This window comes from Lagopus muta, chromosome 5 (genome assembly GCF_023343835.1).
Source record: "Lagopus muta isolate bLagMut1 chromosome 5, bLagMut1 primary, whole genome shotgun sequence".
Lineage (NCBI taxonomy): Eukaryota > Metazoa > Chordata > Aves > Galliformes > Phasianidae > Lagopus > Lagopus muta.
Window position 1 is genome coordinate 13,804,839 of NC_064437.1, and position 22,970 is coordinate 13,827,808.

The window sequence follows — 22,970 nt, forward strand, 5'->3', positions numbered from 1 at the left end:
TCCCCAAATCCTGGCAGACACAAAGCATAAGTGGGGGCTCAGATCTACTGAACACAGACACCAGACCCTGGCAACCACCAGATGCTAACTTCACAGAGAGCAACTATTAGCATAGCTTTTCCCATTAGACTGTAGTATTCAACAAAGTTATGTGTCATATCTTGAAGTCACATGGCACAGGTGTTAAATGGCTGATGGATGCTTGTTTCAATCACACCTTTGGTTTGATTTCTCAGTCCCCCACATACGGATTAGGCACAACATGCCTACTACAAAAAATAAAATAGTTCTTAACCTACATCACTGAATTCAAACCATTTATGCCCACTGCTACACAAAAAACAGAAGTAGTAGAAGGAACATCATCCTTGCAGTAATCCCAGAGCATATCCTGTACCTCAGGATAGCATTTGCAGACATTTCCTTCCTACCCTTTTAAGAGCAGAGGACAATACAGTGCTCCTCTGTCTCAGAACAGAACAAGTGATAGGAGCAAATGACCAGGGGGTGCCAAGAAGCTCAGGTTGTTGTCTGTCCGAGAGGGACACCTGGTGGCTGGTCCCCACTGGGGCACCTCCCCAATCTACAGGTCACTGTTTTAAAGTAACAGAATAGAGGGAAAAATGCCTATGGAAAGCAGAACTTGCCACCAAAACTAAGAATGCAAAAAAAAAACCAACAGAATCTAGATCTGGTACATTTGATTACTACAAAAAGCAAATAAGGTGGGTTTTTTTTTTTTTTTTTTCCCCCTCCTTGTATTTTGAAGTATTTTCACAGTAAAAAGTCCGAGTATCAGAGAAAATCCACAAGAGTGGATAAAGGAAAGAATACCTGAAGCCTTTTCTTAGCTTTTCTCCTACACAAACTCCAGCATATGCCAGGCCTACAAAGGCTGCAACGGAAGTAAATGGATGAGGAATGACTCATCTCCGACTTCAAGGCAGCTTTCTTCAGGGTCAGGAATCTTTCACAATCATTTTATATCACTTCTCTGTCACAAACCTTTAAATATAAGGTCTCTTCTAACAACAAAGCCCCAAAAAAACCTTCACAATGTCATTTAATAAATGAAATATGCAGCAGCACTGATTCATCCTCCTCCTCATGTTGGCAGCTTTCAAAATAAAGCATGAACTGCATAAGTTATTAAAATGAACTCAAACAGCCTAAAGGACAAGAACTGCAGTAGCAAATACTAAATCTAAATAGTTTTTGTAGAAAACCTGTGCATCTAATAGATTTTGAAAGCGACAATGTCAGTATGAATTTACATTCACATCATTATGTGTTCAGTAAAAGCAAAATATCATTGCCTGGTAGCCAAATGGAGACTCACTTCTTATTGAAGATAGTTGAATTTTCTCTTCTTTTTGTGAATCCAATGGGCAGTGTCTTCAGATTGATATTATGCCTCCGAGCTCTGTTTCTCAAGTAATTGATCTATCAAAAGTAAAAAAGATCCATACATTTTTTTAATCTGAATGATGTTATTTGAATTATAAGAAAATTATACAAAGAACAGCTATGCGTGGAATATTTTAAGAATGTGCATGATGCTAGCAATTTATTCTTCCGTGCAATTGGATGTAGCCATCAATACTACTACTAAATAAGCCCTGAGACTTCTCCAGAACTTGGGGCTGTTCACACCTACACAGTGAAGACCTCAGTCCTGAAACCCAGCCTGGCAGTGCCTCAGTAGGAACTCTAGGGCAGCAAATCCTTGCCCAGCAGTCACACTGCTCACGTGGAACTTACGAATTTATTTGTTGTTGGCCGATGCACAGACAGATCTCGAGCAGCAGCATCAGCCGCTCTTCCCACATCTTCCAGGAACCGATAATCTGAAGGTGAAAAAAAAACACAACACAGAATAGAAAAAAATAATGTAGTGCTGAACTATTAGAAATGACATATTTAAGAAGTACCTGGAATGTTCTTACCGCTCAGAAGGTTCAAGTCAGTAAATTCAGTCACGGAGACAAATGCAGTTTTGTCCCTGACTCCGTTACAGCTCAGGGCAAGCTTGTGCTTCTTCACGCACAACAGGCTGAAACGACAGAAACACGCATTAGTGTCACACTCAACAGAACAGCAGACAAAATCTGCTCAATTCACATAACAGATACCTGCATGAATACTTCATGCATCGCGGACACCGGTACTTGGCCTCCTCTTCGCCACACGTCTCACATCTGAAAGAAGCAGAAAGCAGCTCTCGGAGCAGGGCCTGGCAGGGGAGCAGCTGCACGTGACAGCGGCCTTCAGAGGGAAAGCCCCACTGCTGGTGGCAGCCTGGCCGGCATGCACAGCATGGAGCTGGACACACAGCAAGGCTGCGTCCATGCCTGCTCCACAGCCAGCTCACCAGAGCTTCTCTGCACCTATATTTTCATACAGTGCATCGTTATTTCTCTCAAGACCTCAGATTTGCACCGCCCCCTGAACGCCGCATCCCATGCCCACTTCGGGTCAGAAGTACCACGCGAGGGTTTGGACAGCGACGAACCGCGCGGGCCGGGACCCTGCGGGCACGAAGCACCGCCGACGGCCATCAGCTCTCCGCCCCGCCCGGCGGTGTGGGGCGGCGGCGCCCCCTACTGGCGGGGCGGAACGCTGCACCGCTCGGCCCGAGCGCCGCGAGACGGTTGTCCGTACACCGCGAAATCAAACCAGAAACGGGTTCGCCCCTTTGCTACACCCCGCGCCGCGCAAGGAAAGCCGACGCCGCTCCCGGAGGCCACCCCCCGTTTCCAGACCCATCCCGCACACAGACGAAACGAGCCGCCGCACGTGGCACGCTCGACCCACACCGAGGAGCGCGGGCCGCAGCCTCTCGCTTCGGCGGCCCCGCTTTCCCAGATCCCGGCGGAGGCGCCCCCCGGGCCGGGCCGCAACCTGCGGAGCGCCCTGCGGGCCGCGTTTCCACACCCCGCCCGCGCCCGCACCTCTGCAGGGCCATCTTCCGCCCGCCGGCCGCACGCTGCGAGCTCTCGCCTCCACCCTGCCCCGCCATGGCTGCGCCGTACCGCCCCCACGCGCCGCCCGACGCGGCTGGCTCGGGGCGGGCCCGACCGCGGCGTTTCCTGGGCGGCGGCGCCCCCTGGCGGCACACCGCTCTCCCTCCCGCCCTGCGGAGCCGGGCCGTACCTCCTTCCCCTTTCCAGCCCCGCTTCCCCCTGCTTTGGTTGCAGGTTTCTAACCACAAAGAACAACCGTGAAGGAAAGAGATGAAAGGGTTCTGCTGCTTCTGGCGCCGAGGCACAGTGCTGCCTGTGTGTGTCCCAGCCCCAACTTATCATGCTGTCTGCGTGGCAGTTGCGTTTTTATCATAACTGCAATAATACTTTAAGCTGCTCGTTTTTAAAATTGTTTTGTTTTGTTTTCTCTTAAAAGCTGTCTAACAAACAACCATAAACATGGGCTATAAAGAATTTCCAAAAGAAAGGTTTCCAAAAGAAAGGCCACGGGACTGAAAAACACCCGTGAAGCAGAGCACTTTCTAAGAGATGACATTCTTAGAAATAAATAAATCAATAAACCCATTTATCACAATGCCAGCTCCAGAGCCAAACTAAGAGCAAACATCAGTGGTGCTGTCAGAGAGTAACAACCATGAGAACGTGAAAAACAACAGAGAAAGAAACATTCTCTGAGCTTGTACCATTCTGTAATCTTCATTTGTCTTTGGTCAGATTTCTTCAATGGGGGAAAAACCTGATGGTCTAACAGAAAACACAGGGCATGTATCTACCTTACTGTGTAGAACTGACTACTGTCACTCTTGCAATACTCCATGGCACAACAACTGCTTGTCTGCCCTTGGTAAATGAAGCATGGCCACCTGAAAAGTACCTTTCCTCATTGCTGAGAATGAACTACACAGCACAAGACAGAATAATAAAGACAAAGTGGTAGTGTGGAATCTTATTTTATTATATTTTCAGTATGATTTCCTATGGGTCAAGTCAGTTAAACAAGTTGTTTGAATGCTTCTCAGTCCCCAGTGTGGTTTGGCACCATCTTCATGAATTACTCAGCAGGTTTTTGATTGGTAATATGTTGAGGGATATCTTTATAAAGAGTGTTTTTCTTAATTGTAAAATTGTTTTGTTTGTTTTAAGCAAAAGAAGATGGTTGAGCATTTTAGGTTTAATTTAAGGAAACTGAAGTGATCTAATAATATTACAAAAAAATGACGACTAAGTGGATGAAATGCTGATTATAACTTAACAGCCCGCTTTCAAAAGACATGCTGTAGGAGATTTAATGAGTTACAAATATATACACAGTATATCATCTTAAGATGCCTTTGTCATTCAAAAAAAGTTAACTGAAAAAACTGAAAACTACTGTAGGTAGCTCTTCTACAACGGGCTGTTGTTTTCAATGGCTGTAAAGCTAACTGTTTTGACTATATGCATTATATACAACGTGCTGTCTCATATGCCATTTCCACAACAGTACGCAAAAATATTTTAAACAAGAAATCCACATAAATAATCGTTTAGTTGTAGTGAAATATGTGACCAATGATTTAAAATAAGTACCTTGATAACAGAGACAGATCCTGATGTAACCGGCACATACAGTCTGAAAGATAAAAATGGACTCACATAATCTCTGTTAAGGCCACCAGCACCTTGTGTTACAAAGAGCACCAAGGCAACACAGACAGGGAACATGTAAGAGGTAGTGTGTCATCTGTTAAGATGTGTGTGTCCACAGAGGACTGCTATAGAACCGAGAAAAAGACGACTTATTGTATTGTGGCATAGTTCACTTTTCAGATATAGCTATTGCACATTTAGGAGCATTAGCCAGTATTGCTCCATGGTATTGTATGTCTCCAGCTTTCCTCAGAGTGCTCTTTTGCAGTGCTGTCATACAAATTGTCAAGAACACCAGAGGTCCTGAAAAATTCCATGCTCAGATATTCAGTTCCAGGAAATTATGCAAGAAAGCACCAACCAGTATTAAAAAGAGATTTAAATACTTTAGGAAAATTGTAGTCTTTTCTTTTTTTTTCTTTGTTTTTAAATGCCATTTCTCCTTCTTCCTGAGGTTCTTTAACCAGCAGTGTTTAAAGCGATTCTTCAGTTTGAGAGCAATTTTGCCTCATTCATTACTCTCACGCTCACTCCGCAGCAGTCCTGCACTGATGCAAAGGAACCAGGACACAAAACTCAAAGGAAGCACACCAAGCCACTTTCTATGAAGTGCTGCTGTCCTGGTTTGAGATGAGGAAGTGTATGAACTTGAACAACCGGAAGCTGATTGGTGTCCTGAGTGTGAAAAAAGAACTGTGTCTTGTGCCAGCTGCCATCCTGAATCTGCAACACACAGAGGCGGAATATTAAATTCACATCAAAAATGAGATTCAGAACACAAATGGAGGCTGTGCTTAAAGGGTGATAGAAGTGTAAGTAAGCATTTCTTCTTCCAGCAGCTTGTAAAGAAACCGAGTAACTCAACAAATGCCATTTCTTTCATGCAGTATCACAATGCTAAAAAGCACTTACCATGCATTCATCCACAAGCACCTTCGGTTCAAGTAGTGAATTGGCTTTAAACACTTGTCCATTCCAACCTTTGAAGCTAAGAGATGTCTTCTGGCCTCCTGCCTCACTTAATCCCCACATCGGTGTGTTCAGACAGTGAACTGTGATGCTGTGTGTTGCTTCTGAGCTCAGTAAATGAAGAAAGTTCATCTGCACTTTTCCAATGCCAAACTCCAGCTAAGTTCCAAAAGAAATTTGCTGTTATACTTAACACACTGAATGGTCACAGCAACACCAAACGGCATGCACAGGTGGGTGCACGGTTTATACATGGGAGCATGCATGAATGTTTACGCATTGGGATCGGTGCTGAAAAGCATGATTTGTATTCTTTAGGAGAGCAATTCGGTTCTATTATAGTGATTACTTCAAACAGAAACTTTCTAGGTCATTTTCAAAGCTTAAAAGAAACGTTTACTAATGCCCACGAGTGCTGTTGGAACATAGATGGGCAGAAAACATGATTTTTAAAATCAGGAAAGTGAAGCAAAGGATCCTGTGATTCAAACAAAGCTAACAGCGGTAGCAGTGTTTTAGTTGCAGTTGCACCATTCTGCTAATTAGTCTTAGAGCATAGATTCTGCCTGTCAATATCTACCTTCTGTTAATAGACTGAAAATCATAAGCATGATTTGATTTTAGACAGAAAATTCAGCTGCTCACTACTCAACAAGAATTTCTCCAAGAGTAGACCATGTTCAGGGTCCTTACTAATGCAGGAATGCATATATGAGTTATTTCTGATGTTCTTTGGTGGCTAAACTGTATATGCAGACCACCATATATATGACATCTTCACTACTCACAGTGGTTTAATGACTATGTGTACTGAGGAGCACAGACTAATGACATAAAAGAAAGCAACCTTTACCTAACAAGGCATTCAGCAGTAGCCAGGTGTTGAAAAGTAGTGACAAATACACCCTTGGCTGCCCTCAGAGATGAGTTACTAATGAGTAATGTAGCAGCATTTCAGGCTTATTTCTATGGTTTGTTTAGAAAGGTATAAAGCCAAATGAAAGGATGTCATGTGCGTGGAAGATGAGTAAATGGAGAAAGTGACAGTCACAGTAACATATACTGTCTCTAGATGTTCTGTAACTTCCTGATCAGAACATATGAAGTGTCCTTCCCAAAGCTGCACACAACACCCTCGCTCCCCTAGTCCCCCAAAATCTCACAACTCTCTTGAGGTCAGTAAATAAGCAGCTACTTGTTCAAAGCTCTGCTGCAGAATGACTCCCTCAGGACACCATGCATACCTTTGTCACAGATGGTGGTGTTAAACATGTCTGACCACCCGCAGTGAAGTTGCAGAAAACTTCGATGGCATCAGAAGGACAGCCAATGTTGGGGTCAATCCAGTACTTTCCTATTAGTGTAGAATCCCAGAGAGAAAATGAAATCAAAATATAATCATGACTAAGCAGTTTACTAAAATATTCACAATTCTTGGCAAGTATTAAATTTGTTATTACCATAGCTTCACTGGGAAATGGATGAAAGGCAACATGGAAGTCTTTCCACTTCCATAATTCTATTAACAGTGGATGCTGAGCAAGTCTATTAGCTGCTCAGAAAGTAAGTCATGTCACGGTATTGACATCACGTATTCAAATAACTATTTTAGTTTGAACTATTAATTTGACACCTGCTAAAATATCAGCTGCTGCCAGTTTATCTGATTGTGGTGGGCTGTGGTACACAATTTTCTTATTAGCAATCTAGAATCTGATCCACACAAAAATCATTTCTAACTGACTATAAATATTTGGGAAACTTTTGATCACAAAATGGAATTCAGTTTGAAAATTTCTGGCCACGTCTTTACTTCTATATATCATCTCTGATATCTTTTTAATACTAGCTAGCTACATATGTTAAAATCCAGAAATTTTATCATACATAAAAGATAAAATAAAGATAGCTGTGACAAACTGCAACAGAATCTAATAAAGACAAATCTGTACACTAGAATAAGGACATAGGAAGTGTCACTTGGAAGCAACCAGCTCAGAGCCGTGCCATGTTGAAGCTCTGAGGAAAGCAGACACTTACCGTCGGACACTTTGCGCTCACAGCTGAGCAAGTCCCTGCAGATGCGTGCTGGGTTATCCCGTGTGCCAAGGGGGTTCTTGATGCTGTGCAGTAAATTGCTAAGGTAGTGCAGTGTTTTGTATATCTCTGTACTGTGATCCAGTAAAGTTACTTCAGTATTCTGGTATCTCTGCCAGGGGCCGTTAGCAAATGTGTTACCATGGAGAAGAAAGACGACAGCAGTACATGCAGTAAACATCCAATGGCCATTGAAGAGCCAGACAGAAACATTTATAATACATGCGATCAGCCATATGAAACAGGTTGGGAATAACACATCCCAATAAAAAAAAATTAGTACATTTCATAGAAATTATCAGAGCCAGTGAAGTTACAGACAGTAACAGTTTAAGAACAGTTAAGTACAGTTACAGTTTAAGATCATGCAAATACATCAGTATGACATGTTGACAGAAATATTGGATATGGGAGAAAAAGAAAAAAGGAAAAAAGTTAGTCATTTTTACAGTAAACGTAGTGTTTACAGTGAAATCTATTCTTAGACTTAATTTAGAGAATACATGAAAATGCTTTCGACTTCACACATGTGAGGAGTTTTCTTGCTATCAGTGAGACCACACTCCTGCATATGTATATATGTCAGTACTTTTTGGATTCAGGCCCAAATGTCACTATTATCTGTAGCTGAACAATTACGGTCCCCTATCTGTGGTAGCTGATACATTTTAGTCTCTGTTAATTGTGATAAAAAGGTAGAAATGCTGCTGTTTTCCTCAATTTCATTTAAATGGTATCTTACGTATCTTTGCTTATTTAACTATATTTTTCAGTAATTACTTGCAGTCTGTGATTTGTTTTAAATTCAAGTTCCTTCAGAGAAGCCCTGTTCTGTCCTCAAATACTGTTTGTACTAGTGCTGCTCCAAAAGTAATTCCTCCTATTTTATTATGTTGGCCCATGACAGCAGAGGCAAATGTTGGTGGTATAGCAGTAGAGGTTGAACCTTCCCACCAATATTCCATTACATGTTGTTGCTGTGTGACAAATGGCAGCAGAGGGGCAGTCTGACAACTTGGAGTCTGACGTGGATGTGCGGATAAAGAAAAGAGGTGTCACTGAATTCCTCCCTCAGGAAAAGATGGCACCCACTGACACTCATCACCACTTGCTGAACATTTAAGGAGATCAAACAATGAATGTCAGCACCATGAGGCAGTGGTGTGTTTCAGAAATGGTAACAGCAATGTGAAAGACAAGCCATGTTCCAGACAGTTACACACAGCTGCCACACCATAAATGAAGAGTGAAATCAGCTCATCCACACAAATCAACTAATGGTTGTGATGATGTTAAAAAGTAATACTAAGTAACCGAGAATTTGGTCTGTCAAATAGAATCACTACGCTCTTTGTATGTGTTGGAATTTCCAAGGAAATGAATAGGAGGCATTACTTTTGGAGCATCCTATGCATAACTGCATATCCTGTATGACAAGGTGAATACAGTTTAATACATTACCTCCATCTGCAATGCAGCATTTGATGCAATCAAAGCCTGAACAGCAGCATTGATGTCCACAAGTTTCTGAAAACAGAAAACATATTTTAGAACATAAAAAGTGAACAGAAATATCCTAAATTGCAGGAGAAAAAATTCTGAGCATTGTTGTAGGAACATAAAGATGATCATAATGTTGCCATTTTAGAAAATAATTCGCAGACAATACTTACTTTTCAAACCAAATTTGCCCTTTCATCCCCAAACAAAACAAGCTTACATCATGATAAAGCATTATTTGATATTTATTCACATCCCCATCCCCATTTTAATGATCAAATTCCTGGAAGCTGGAATAGTTACAGATCAGTGCCTCAACTTAATCTCTCCCAGCCATTTAATTTGTACGGTTGAGAAAACCAATCTGCACAAGTATGAAAAGGTGCTATGTCTTTCAAGATTAGCATATAAAGAATGTTTGATCCAGTTAAATAGGTGCAGTTCATGCCATATTCTCTGTTCCGACTTTTGTGGCGGAAAGATCGCAGGACTTCTATCAACTGAAAACATCACTCCTGCTGAGGAGACTTTGTCTTGCAGAACTGCCACAGTTGCAGGTTGTTGGCCAAGGAGGGAAAAGGAGAACTGAGGTGAAAAAGATTGACTGGAGCATAACTGAGCTCTGAAAATGTCTGGTGATCTGAAACTGCAGGGCCTGTGCTGCTAAGAATTGAAGATGTTCTCATGATGCATAAAAGAAAAATGAAATACCTAATCTGACCTAAATGCAGACTTTAGAGCAGAAAGTCATTCCCTTGGGTATCTTCATTCTCTACACCTCGTGAGATGTGCAGAGCAGACACCAGGTTTATTTATTTTTAACAAATTAAGGAAGCCATGCAAACAACTGTGCCTTGTGGTTGGCCCTTGTTCTCAGATTATGTACACCATCGCAGATTTAGGATGCTTCAAATACTGAGTCTGAGGACTGGATTGGAGTCATGTTATTTACTGTACTTACTCTTGGTCCTGGTGGCCCAGGTGACCCCTAGAAAATAAGAGAAACTATGTATTAGATTCTTCACACATTTATAGAAAGCAATCACAATGCAAAAACACAGGCATTTTTTTCAATGCACTTACAGGTGCCCCTGTCTGGCCCTGAGGTCCCTGGGGTCCCTGGAAGAAATGGAGATAAAATGCAACAGTTACAGTTGAATATCTCTGCTCTTATAATTATGTATTTTTTAAATCACAAATGCCACAATACATACAGTGAAATCAGCAGGTTTGTGGTATGGGCCTTAGTAAAACTGTAATTGTTAATATTCTTAAAGTACCACACTCTGTGAATGTGAAATACTCTTTTGAGTATTGCTGGTTGGCTAGTTACCAAAACTTGTTTATCCGACTGTATTTGCTATCAAAGTCATTCTTACTCAAAGTATGACTACATAACATACCATACAACGTGCCAGCATTATGTGCATATTGATGATACAAATGCTATAGTGGACAAATTAGCATAAAAGTATTGTGAAAATGTTATAGGCTGTCAAAAAGAAGTGACTGATTTTCTTGTCTCCACAAATATCTTCAGGACGTTTGTCAGCTCCATTTACCAGCAGTGATACTTTTCAGGTAGAATGCATTAGGTTAATTGCTTAACAGAAATATTGCAGGCTTCCTTTATATTAATGATATTATGTCCATACTCCCAACCTTAAGGGCCATCATTTTAGTATGTAGGATAATATGGTGGGGAGGAAAGGAGGACAGCTGCTTGGCCCTAGCTCATAGTTCCTGAGCTTCAGTTTTGACTTAGGGTTGTATACGTAACCCTCCCAAACACAGTCTTCCTCATATGAATGAGCCTTTCTATTCACACTGAGACAGAATGATACCTGTATCTCTGTTAAATTCCCTTCTCCATTCCCTATATACTGAAAGCCTCTAGGAGCTGCTGTAACATAATACCAAGAACAGTGACAAGGAAAAGAGTAGGTGACAGCGATAGAACACAAGGAAAAGAGAGAAATGAGAGGCACAGAGCAGATCTGCATTATGCATGAATAAAATCATAAAGCCTATCTGAGTTTATTTAAGCAAAGCACTCCTTAGCTACTGCTGTGTATACCAATTATTCAAGCACAATGAGCTGTTCCAACAAAAGCATTCATATGCTACCATAGTCATGCCAGAATTGTTTCTGCCAAAAGAGAAATAATCTTATCTGACATGGTAATGCAGTAAATATTGTGAGGTCAGTCTAGCCAAGGAGGTATCAACACTTAACATAGCAATAAGAAGTATTCCTGCTGTGAGATTTCACAAGATCCGTGTGAGAGTCACTGCAAGCTACAACTGCTGACCATGGGCTGCAGCTGGTCCAGCTGGAAAAGGCTCAGATAATCAATTCAGTCTTACATTGATTTCACAGAATCACAGAATTCTGTGATTTATGCATATTTAAGTAAAGAGGACCTCAAAACAAGTAGTAGTAGTTTATTTAGGCTCCAAATTCATCTTTATTGAGACAATAGAAGCTGCATTTCTTACTATTTCTACACATGCTCATAAGATAGAGCACACAGCAGCCACCTGGAAGTGTATCTGATGGGATTATGATGACTTCTGCAGCTGCTCAAGGTGACGAGTGCCTGCACGTCACCTGCTCTTCTCATGCCAGAGGGGTTCAGGTGCTGCATTGCTGCTGTCATGTCATTCCCAGCACTAGAACTGTACCAACCAGGGGCTGAGACTTATGCTTTATGCATGTTCTGTATGAGAATTGAAACAAGCTGTTCCTGAGAATTTAGAGGTATGATCTTCCGATGCTTAAGAAAGACAAACTTAATAGCATAATTTAATGACTAGAAGTCATTTTCTTTTAACTGATGCACCCCAATCCTATTTATGGTTTCATCCACTTGTAACCACAGAAGGGACTCTTAAGTCATTTTGTAGGTAAGTGTTTGCTGTTATTTTATAAAGGCATTAATGATTAATTTTGGAAAATGTATTTCAAAGGATGAGTCACTTTAGCATATGCAGTAGTACAGAAAACACTGCAGGTCCTGTGGCAAGTATCTCACCTTCCCTTTTTACTCTGATTTTGATTACTGCACAGCCTGAAATTATCTTTGAAATCCTGTTACTATGAAAGAGACATATTATTTTTGTTACAAAACAGATTTTTTCTTTCTGTTTTTATTACAAAACAGATGGGAGAGGAGTTTGCAGAGGTGATATCTACTTCACTATTTTGTGGTAGACCTTGACTGATACAAACAAACAGAATATCACAGAGCTGACCTCCACGTTTAGTCAATCAGATCAGCAGCTCAGGTGCTGTTGGACTGCTGTGGGATTCAGTGGCATGTGGATGCACAGCTGGTCTCTATGATTGTGCTTGGTGAAGTATCTTTAGTATGAAATGAAAGTGCAAAAGAGAACCTTGGACAGACAAATTTGACGGTGTGAGGACATACTTGTTTATCTTGGTTCAGGACTGGATTATGCAAACACCAGGTCAAGCAAGGCACAAAGTCTCCAACAGTTCATCCCTAAGTAACCACTGCTCTCTGATGAATAGATGCCTTTGTTCTCTGGGTGTTGAGATTTAGAAATTCCAGGAAATTTTCCAGATGACCGAATACTTCAGTTAATATTCTATATTCTTGACATATGTCACAATTTTAAAACTTCTAAACTTCTGGGATTAGAACAGATGAAAATTGTGGTGCTTCTGATACAGAACTGAATATTTAAAAATCCCCAACTGCACTGTTCCAGTGCTTGTCAGGGATCTTGCAAAAGAGGAATGGGGCTGGTATTGATTCACTGTCACCTTGCCAACAAAACCAATCTGGGAAAAAAGATAAAAATTGAATGCAATTTGTCAACTGCAGTAAACATCTTTGGAGGGGATATTACATTTCCCAAATACATTAAAACTTAAAAGATCTATATCACTTACTTTTAAAAGTCTTTAGAATGTAGCCAAACTGTACAGAGCGTGTTGACAATCCTGTAAAGATGTTATATTCTTTCTTTCCGTTACATAGCAGCAGAGTAAGATTGAACTACACTTTTTATGGATTAAGCTAATTGCAGAATGTTTCATTGGAATGTAGGGGATTACCTTTACAAATCCACTTCATTTACCTTTTGATCATAATAGAATTTAAGTGAGAAGATTCTAGTATAATTCCAGTGTACTGAGTATAATTGCAGTTGATAACAAAAGCAGATAACAGAGCTTTTAGTTTTAGTGTGCTCTTTAATTCTTTAACCACCCTCTATGCTAGTACAGAAGTTCAAAGGGCAAAACTCCAGCCTTCTTCTAACACTGATTTCACATGCATTGATAAATAAGTTTAACTTTGAAAACATGACCAGCCCCAGGGATGTCCATATTTTATATGCCTTCAGAAACTTTTGAAGAAACAAAGTAAAACATTTATTTAAAATCAATTGAAATGATTTAAAAAAAAAAAAACTGTAATCCCAAAATGGTAACCTTTCCATGACTACTTTTGCTATTTTGATATTATTCCATTGCATCTCAGAATGGGTAAATCATAACAAAGACATAGTACTCTGATACACCAGACAGCGTACTAGCTGTTGTCAATGACTGTAAATCTAAGATAAAAGATTGTAATAGAAAATTACAGACTCTGCTTTATCATATTTTACTTTACTTTTAACCATAGGATAGTCAAGTGCTGAAACACTTGCCCCAAAAGATTATCCAATCTCCATTCCTGGCAGTTATCAAGACTCATCTGAATACAGGTCTGAGTGATGCAGTCTGATCGCAAAGCTGATTCTCCTTTAAACAAAGCTTTGGACGTGAAATATCTCATGGTCCAAACAACCTGGATTATCCTATGACTCTATATTATAATCTACTAATTTTTTATTGTTTTGTATTACTAATGACATGCCCTGAAACTAAAAACAAAAACAAAAACCAACAGTAATCTTAAACTAGGTAAGTTAAAAGACTTTAAGAAATGTCAGAATTCTGAAACAATATTCTATAAAGCTTTCCATGACTTTCTCAATGTTATAATGACAGCAATATGATTATTTTGAATTGGAAAATAATTTTCATTTTATTCCAAGAACCCTCTGTTTCTGATTACCAAATTTTCTCTAGAAATAGCCTACAGGACCTGAAGTTTTAACTAAACAAGGAGATATGGTTTTATATTCCATGTTTTTCAGAGGATGAGAGAACATTTCTTTCTAGTATTGAACACTATTCATGACAGACTAAAAATTTTTAACTAAAACTTAAAATCCTACAGAGAAGTTGAAATTTCCATGATTCTAGCACGAATGCCAATATCAATTTTGAAGGTATAAATGCAAGCCCAGACCATGCAGTTGGATGCAAATCACTTTATCTCCTTCACATGTGAAAACAGTTGGAAATATGCCCTTACACTGAAAACTGCTGCACTTTGTGTAGTTCAAAATTAAGCATCCTTGTTCAGAAAAAAAGTCTTAAAAGAGGAATTCATAATTTAGGTAATAATTTCTTAAGGAGCAGCACCACTAATGGAAAAAATGTTTTTTCACTGCTTTTTGTGCGTATGTTTGCATGCATGTGTGTGCCCACATTATGCCCTCTATGCTGTTACAAGCATTCTTTAAATAAAAGATGAGAAACATTTAAGATGGTTAATAGAAAGAATTGAGAGCCTAGTTTCCTCTTACTATGAGATAGGAATTGTCACATTAGGATCAGTGAGGAAAGCTTCTTGAGATAAATACAGAAAAGCTTCATTCTAAACCTTAATTATTTGAGTTTTTATGATTTATTTTTCAAAAACTTTATAAAGCAGTTAGGTTGGAACCGTATGTAGGTGGATAATAAAAATCAAAATCCATTAAAATGTGAAACTAAATGACCTTTGCGAGGTGGGATGAAAGGAAAAATATTGCATTGGCCAGTTACAGGAACAGGAAGCGACTGTTACAAACTAATGCCATATGTATCAACTGAAACTGCATTCACGTTTGCTGTAAATAAGATAAATTTACACTGGCTTTTCAGGTAGCCATCATTAGCTGGATGCTTTACTACCTCTAACACAATTTTTAAATAAAACCAAACATTTAATATTGGACAAAAAATAATGTACTCTTCTTACTGAAGAATGAAAGCACAGCTTGATTAGCTATCAGCTCTGCCTGCTGTATCCACAGCTGGCATGGAGTACATGGACACCAGCCTCCTGCTTCTGGCTTCTCCCTCTCCAGACAAGAGCATGCAGGCACAAATGCAGTGCTGTATGCACACCCTGCTGTGAGGCACTGGAGTGCTGACAACAAACAGAAGATTTTGCTTTTAGATCTGAACCATACCAGATGTGGGGTATATGCCTGCTATATGACTGTGAGCCATATTGTTTGAAACAGGAGCCTGCGTGCACAAGGAGAAGTCGAGCTTTTGACTTGCGGTCCCAGCCTTCAGGACAGAGCTTTGCTCAGCACAACAGAGCCCTCCGGCTGGCAGAGCAGGCAGGAGAGCACTCAGCATCACACACGAATACTTTTCACACAGCCAAGTGAATGAAAGCACAGAAGTGGTTTCAGCTTACCATTTCACCCCTTGTGCCCTTCTCACCTCTCGGTCCCTGTAAGAAAGAGAAGCTGTTAAGCCAGTATGCTTTCTAGCTTCTAGGACTTCAGCAAATCAATGTGAGAGAGAGTCATACAGCTCCCATGAAAAGTCCACCTGTGGAAGTATTTACAGCTCTGGGGCTTTAATTTTTCTGCATTATTAGAAGGATAAATTGTTTGAAAGCAGCTTGTAATCCCTATATTTGAAAAACGGATTGTTTTCTTCAGATTGCAGACGCATTCTTTTCTCAGTAATTTTTAAAGCCAGTGTTCTCCCTCTCAGGAGGCTGTACTCTCCAATCTGATCCATCTTAGTGGGAGGTAAGTGTTTCACCATCTAACGAACTGGGAGCCAAACATTGTGCCCTCTGCCACCGAAGAAATCCATTGGTTACACATCCACTTTTGTTAGTTCTTTTCTCACAGCTAGATTACACACTGGTTTTCTGTCTCCGTGGCATTTTTAGCTAGTTTTTCATTTATGCTGTGTTACATTCAATATGAAGTCTATTAAAACCTTTGAACATTTATATAGAACTGTTTTCTTCCATGTGACAGTGAAATGAATACAGGAAGACTTAAAGTGTTGCCTTTTTCCCAATAGGTGGAAAGAGAAGTCTAGTTATCAGAGGAATTACTCCTTCTCCTTTTATTTTTACTTTTAAATTAAATAGTCATATATATTAATTTTATAGTGGAATTGCAGAATAGTAGTGGTTGGAAGGGACCTCAAGAGATCATCTAGTCCAACTAAAGCAGAATCCTTTCAGCAGGTTGCACAGGAAAGCATCCAGGTTGGTTTTGAATATTTCCAGAAAAGGAAGCTCCAAAACCTCTCCAGGCAGTCTGTTCCAGCACTCTACCACCCTCAAAATAAAGAAGCATTTCTTCATGTATGGAACTTCTTATGTCCCAGTTTGTGCCCATTGCCCTTTGCTTTGCCATTGGGCACCACTGAAAAGAGCCTGGCCACATCCACTTGGCACTCAACCTTTAGATTCTTCTAAACATTGATAAGAGCCCTTCTTGTCCAGGGTTGAACAGCCCCAGCCCTCTCAGCCTTTCCCTGTAAAGAAGATGCTCCAAACTCCTCATCATCTTTGTGGCCCTCTGCTGGACACTCCAAAAGTTCCCTGTCTTTCTTGAACTGAGGAGTCCAGAAACTGACACAGTCCTCCAGATGCAGCTTCACCAGGGCAAAGTAGAGGGGGAGGATCACCTCTCTCAAACTGTTGGCCACACTCTTTTTTAATGCACCGCAGAATACCTGAGGCTTCCTTGGCCATAAGGCATACTGCTGGTTTGAGGATTACTATTTCAACTTTTAGACATTCTCCTGACATTGCCTCCAAGTTCTATGGATCAGGAATTTGGAGGTATAAAAAAAAACATTATGTATCTTCCATGGATGGGATGGGTGTCTTGGACATGGTAGGCAGAACTTGTGGATCTGCAGGTGGTCTTGTAGAATGCTGCTCTGTCCCACGCACAGGGAGAGTGAGACAGAATAGAAACAGGGATGGGGGCAGAACTCCCCTGCTTTAGGGAACCTAGAGAGCACTGAGGGCCATCAGAAAGGCCAAGAGGAAGATTTTTCTAGAACTCCTGCAGACTTAAGACTGAGTAAGGACAATCAGGTGACAGTTTATGTGTTGTTGTACACCTTAATCTGCTCACTGCCACTGTAGCCATGTCCTCTGTATGCTATGCTTCAGCACAGAGCCACTACAATGATTTTTTCATCATCTTGGATCGCATCATATCGGATGCTTCTATTACATATACTTTAACTTGCCAGCATAGTAACAGTACAAAGATGGTCCTGCTAGTTACTCTTTGCAGATGGCAAAATAAGATAGTGAACAGCCATAAAACAGATTATTAGAAATGAAGGTAAGTGGAATAATGAGAGTATGCAAAAGAAAAGGGAAACTCACAGGCCTGCCAGTTGGGCCTGCAATGCCTTCTTGACCAACAGGCCCGATATATCCCTGTAAACAAACAAACAAAAAATTAGATGACTGAGCTTTCAAAATGGAGAAAATCCTCATGACACATCCCTGCTTCAAGTTGCTCAGCACTGGTAAATATCCAAAAGATCTTGGCAACATTCTTGTTCTGAATAGTGAACGCTCTTTGCTATATAATCAACAAGTGGAAACTTAAATACTCTGACCACCAACGACCAATTATTTACTGAGCTACAATCACTAATATCTTGAGCCATGTTACTGACTGCAAGTACTCTTGTAAGACTACCGGTAAATACTGCTACAATGTGATTTTACCATTCTGTTTCATTTAGAGTGAAACAGCTCATTTCCAGTGTTTATGTTGTATAGGAATGTTTTAAAAAAGAAACAACAAACCAACAGCTATTAGAACAAGGTCACTAAAGTCTTTGCCCTGCATCTGGTTAACTAAACTGCAGGAGTTCTGCAATGTCAGTGGTAGCAGTGAGAGAACTTTCCAGTAAGTCTTCTTATGCTGCAAACTTCCCCCATTTGATGCAGTAAGATGGATGCACATTCCCAGATATTATACAATGCTTTCACATTTTTTGTAAGAAAGTACAATATCATGAAGGTGTCATGCAGAATGAACTAATGCAGACTAGTAACCTTATGAAAAAAGAAAGGAAATACATTTTTAAAAGACTACTTAGAAATTCTCAATGCCTAAGTACTGGTCTCTTTCACTGTAGGCAAAGTTTGACTCTGTTTTGCTTCCCCGTTAGACAGTTATGCAATCAGCATTGTGGTCAGTAAGAAGAAAGAGAAATAAATACATGACAGTGATAAAGAAACTTGTGTAGATAAAGTTGTACAAGGAGAGTGTCATTATCAGCAGAACCTGCTTCTTTCCTTAAAGCTGGGATCCCAGCTCTGCTTGTGTGCCTGCACCCACGTTGTAATCACACCACTGTGGCTGACCAAGCAAAGGGCTTCTAGCGGAAATGGTCTGAGAGAGAAAGTTTTGAGTAGAGGGTTCTAGTCTTTTAGTACAAAAAAGGAGGATTCCTTCAGCTAGAAATGTGTGAAACCTGTAAGCCTTCCTGACAATGTCCTTTATGGAGTGAAACACTTACAATTTGCCCTGTTGGGCCTTTCGGGCCCAGAATTCCAACTAAGCCAGCATCTCCTGCAGGACCCTGAAAATACAAAGGAGAAGTTTAGTCAAACATAAACATCAGCTATCAGCTTGTTTTAAACTCTTGCAAGCAGTGGAAGATAATTTCTAAGAGCTGTAACAGTGAAAATACCAAGCTCGCTGACCCAGAACATTCATATTTGGACATGAAGTACACAGCTCTGACTACAGTGTTCCAACAAGTTCAGACACACTCTGAACAAATTATTGTTAAAGCTGATTAAATCTGTTCTTCCCTAGTATTTTCACTCTGTAAATGGCTTAAGATCTAACAAAAAAGAACAAACACATACTTTTGGGCCTGGGAATCCTTGAAACCCCATCAAACCTTGATCTCCATCTTCTCCCTGTAATAGAAGCAGGCATCCTCACTTATTCCACGCTGGTAACTCTTGGAATAGTTGCTTTGCCTCAAGAGCTGTGATTACGTACAGTTTGTCCTTTGGCTCCAACCTCTCCCACTGGCCCCTGGTCACCTTGTGATCCTGGATGGCCTCTTTTACCCCGTTTTCCTGGATGACCCTGAAGTCCTTCTGCACCCTGTGAGTAGGAAGAAAATGCATCTTAACATACATGCTTTAAGCTATTTCCAGTATGGTACCTCCCTGTGAAAGTGCTCAAGTGCACAAAGTGAATTACAGAACAGGAAGAAAAGGAGTAAATTTTAAATGCGTAAGAAATCACATCTAGCTCAGGAGATCACCAATCTGCAAATTATTTGGATTGGGAACATACAACTTTCAAGATTGCTTTGTGCTTACGCTCTTTCTTTGGTAATTCCTTTCACTTCTAGCAAAGACTTTTGGCCTGACTCAGTATGTCTCCTCCTACTACTTTGCAAAATCTGGTAACCCTTTTCCCCTTTATTTCCTATCTTTCTCGGATTGCAAGCTTTTCTGAGCAGGAACTGGCTCTTTTCAGTTCATCATCCAGACCAAGCAGTATAAACTGGACTGGAAGTATCGGCAGTAGACACTAATAACAGTGAACACAGCTTTTACAAAATATCTTTATGAAAAGATAACAGACAGTATTTCCCTGCCCAGTTTTCAATTAACTTAAAGCATTAAGAAGTGCTTACTGCTGGAATCACACAGAACATGGCAAATCACCATTATAAATGAAAAGTTCATCTTTAAATGGTGCAAATTATTTGCAATGTTTCCTTTCTTCACTTTTAAACCATCGAAATGTGTCTGATTAATATTATCAGTAGAAGCAGAGGAGGCCAGCACAATCTATACTCACACCTTTCATATAAATCCTGCTATCAATTGTTTGTATGATTAACAGTAGCATGGTATTTCCCTGCTCACTGCACGCTGAGCAGTATTAGTAGTACTGCATTTAAACAACATGATCTGATGTGCATACCTTTAGCCCGGGTGCTCCCATGGGCCCTGGCATGCCTGGCAATCCCTTTGGACCTCGAGCTCCAGGATAACCTGCCAGACCTGCTAAGCCTGGGCTTCCTTTATTACCCTTAATAAATTGAAAATAATTATTATTAGCAGAAAAGTCAAACATGTTTTCACTATATGCTAAAACAGGCATGGAACATACAATCAGCTAAAGCTACTTAAAGCTTTCTGTATACATGGATACACTGATGGTACTCCAAAACATACAGAAAGAATGATCAGCAGTATCATCTGGATTTCTATTAATTCTTAAAAAAAAAAAAAAAAAAAAAAAAAAAAAAAAAAAAAAAGTCTGTCATACTTAGCAACATAGCTTCATGTACTTTCACTGTGGTATAGACAGAAGTTTCTGAGAAGTCAAGTAATTGCAAGATAAGTCACTGACTGTTAAGCAAAACAAATGTCAAGCGCATCTTAGCCCATTGCAATGGGCTAGCTTTACTTTCTAGTCAGAATATTACAGAATCATGGGGATTGGAAGGGATCACTGACGATCACCTTGTCCAGTCCACTTCTAAAGCAGGTCTTGTAGAGTAGGTTGAACAGGACGGCATGCGCAAACAGCCTGCTGTAATATGAGCACGTGGTATGAAAAACAATCCTGAGTTGCCACCAATTTGTATTGCATCCTAACCAGAACAGGCAAATTTGTCCAAGTTTCAGAAAGTGCAAGCAGTTCACAGAAGGTGGATTATTGTGGAGATAGTAAATGGGCAATTTTTATTTTCCCAAATATATCACCATTACAAAGGAAAATCACTGAATGATGGAGGCTCAGGCTGGTGCCCAAATACATGCAGCCATGGGCATGTGATGTCATCTACCAAAGGGCTGTAATATCAGTGAGAGGTGACTGTGACCTTACTGACCCTCATGTATGAATTCGGGTATTGGCAGAGGTCAGTGTAAGCCTTGTGCTTGGAGTCTAGTTGAGCACAGCTGCAAGACTTGGAGCACTGAACGAGGACTTCCTTGGGTTGTGCAGTGGGGCTGAGGGCAGTTCTTGATGCCTATCCCAAAACACCGTCAATGTTTACCCTGCCCTGCCTGACTCAGGCAGCTGGGGCCCCACAGGGTGCACTAGCAGCAGCAGAGGTGAGCGGTGTAGGTACACAGCTCTGGGCAGCAGTGTGGAGCAAGGGCCAGAAGGTCTTGCTGCTGAGGGACCAGAGCATTGCTGCTGCCTGTCCTGGGGACAAAGAGTGACTGCAGACTCTTTTTCTCTTTCTTTTGCAGTTTATGACACCTTCTATCCACTTCAGTGCCAGCGAGGAGAGTAGCTTCCCAGTCTCACTCTCCCGCACCCACTGTGGGGCCATGGCGGTACCATCAGAATAGACTTGCCGTGTCTGTTGGCAAAACTGGGATGATGTCACCTACGTGACCCACTGTCTCCACCAACTTTGCTACAGCTGTGGGTTCTTGTGGGCCAAGAAGAAGCCGAGATGTGATGTATGCAGGCACAAGATCAGGACCATCTGATATTCAGTGCAGTCAGATGATGATTACTTCTAGCATTCTGTTCTGCGGTTCACAGCTTGCCCAGGTTATGGCCTGCAAGGTGAGCAGGAGTCTGCAGAGCCCATGCTCCTGAATCCCGAGCACAGCTTCCCACCTGAGGGCTGGGCTGCCTGTTTTGAAGAATATCCAGCAGACCTCAAACCCCTGCTCCAGTGCTTCCAAGAAGAGATCTGTGGCAATGGGTGGTGGAAGGTGTTTGAAGGACAGTGCACTGTCATAGACTTCCTTTGCATGCATGGAACAGAGGCTGTGGTCATTTCTCAAGGACCACATGGTGCCCTTTGTGAGGGGGTTCATCACCGCTGTCAATTACCGTGTATGGCCCAGAGCTCCAGTGGCAGCAGTACAAGTCGGGATGCCTGTGCTGCAGGAGGGCAATAGGACAGCCTCACAGCCACCCTCAGTCCCACCGCCTGCCATCAGAATCCTCCTGCCTCTAGCCCAGGCCACTCTTTCAGCCCTGCAGGCTCCAGCACTGATGAGCTCCCTGGTGATCTTCATGGGGATCACAGATATCCCACCATTGCCACTGTGCCCTCAGAGGAGGAGATGGAGCAGGCAGAGGTAGTGGGACTCTCCACCCAGGGCAGAGACTGCTCACCAGGGGGCTCTGGCACCCCCTGAAGAGGAAGACCCACAGCAGCCCCCCAGATTCACCTCCACCCCACAAGAGTTGGCTACAGCAGTGCCGTTAGGCTAGCAAAATCCACCGCCAGGCAAAACACAGCTCAGGGGATGGGAGACCAACATCTCTTGGTCTGCTTCTGAGAGAAAATAAAAGCTTAAAAAAAAAAAAAAAAAAAAAAAAAATTGGTCTGATTTCCAAAATGTCAACAGAACTGAGACTGATTCCTTCTGTTTAAACACTGTAATCTCAGAAAATCTTTAATGCAGAATGACAAAAAGAGGGGCAATGTGGAAAGCAACTTACCTTAGGGCCAGATTTTCCTGACAGTCCAGGCTTGCCAGGATTCCCAGGAATGCCCTCTGGACCAGGGTATCCCACTGCTCCTTTCTGCCCTACTGGTCCCAGTTTTCCCTTGAAATAAATTTAAACCAAATATAACACAGTTGGCACTCCTCACCTTAAAAATGCTAGATTTCAGTCACAGTATTTCCT

The 22,970-nt window shown here is 41.3% G+C and overlaps 2 protein-coding genes across 2 annotated transcripts in view; both read right to left on the reverse strand.

Annotated features, from left to right (window-relative positions):
• ZNHIT6 (zinc finger HIT-type containing 6) overlaps nucleotides 1–3,063 on the reverse strand; it is a 30,302-nt gene extending 27,239 nt beyond the window's left edge. The window contains exons 1-5 of the mRNA XM_048945897.1: nucleotides 2,952–3,063; nucleotides 2,133–2,198; nucleotides 1,947–2,053; nucleotides 1,762–1,847; nucleotides 1,340–1,443 (exon numbers count right to left, since the gene is read on the reverse strand). Of these exons, the coding sequence (XP_048801854.1) occupies nucleotides 1,340–1,443; nucleotides 1,762–1,847; nucleotides 1,947–2,053; nucleotides 2,133–2,198; nucleotides 2,952–3,019 (431 nt within the window). The 5' untranslated portion in view covers nucleotides 3,020–3,063. The remainder of the gene's footprint in view (nucleotides 1–1,339; nucleotides 1,444–1,761; nucleotides 1,848–1,946; nucleotides 2,054–2,132; nucleotides 2,199–2,951) is intronic.
• Nucleotides 3,064–3,918: 855 nt separating this feature from the next.
• The window catches only part of COL24A1 (collagen type XXIV alpha 1 chain), a 118,310-nt gene continuing 99,258 nt past the window's right edge, over nucleotides 3,919–22,970 (reverse strand). The window contains exons 47-60 of the mRNA XM_048943929.1: nucleotides 22,782–22,889; nucleotides 20,283–20,390; nucleotides 19,341–19,448; nucleotides 19,202–19,255; nucleotides 18,847–18,909; nucleotides 17,696–17,749; nucleotides 15,737–15,772; nucleotides 10,263–10,298; nucleotides 10,141–10,167; nucleotides 9,141–9,206; nucleotides 7,623–7,791; nucleotides 6,827–6,936; nucleotides 5,526–5,741; nucleotides 3,919–5,336 (exon numbers count right to left, since the gene is read on the reverse strand). Coding sequence (XP_048799886.1) covers nucleotides 5,190–5,336; nucleotides 5,526–5,741; nucleotides 6,827–6,936; nucleotides 7,623–7,791; nucleotides 9,141–9,206; nucleotides 10,141–10,167; nucleotides 10,263–10,298; nucleotides 15,737–15,772; nucleotides 17,696–17,749; nucleotides 18,847–18,909; nucleotides 19,202–19,255; nucleotides 19,341–19,448; nucleotides 20,283–20,390; nucleotides 22,782–22,889 — 1,302 coding nt within the window. The 3' untranslated portion in view covers nucleotides 3,919–5,189. The remainder of the gene's footprint in view (nucleotides 5,337–5,525; nucleotides 5,742–6,826; nucleotides 6,937–7,622; nucleotides 7,792–9,140; nucleotides 9,207–10,140; nucleotides 10,168–10,262; nucleotides 10,299–15,736; nucleotides 15,773–17,695; nucleotides 17,750–18,846; nucleotides 18,910–19,201; nucleotides 19,256–19,340; nucleotides 19,449–20,282; nucleotides 20,391–22,781; nucleotides 22,890–22,970) is intronic.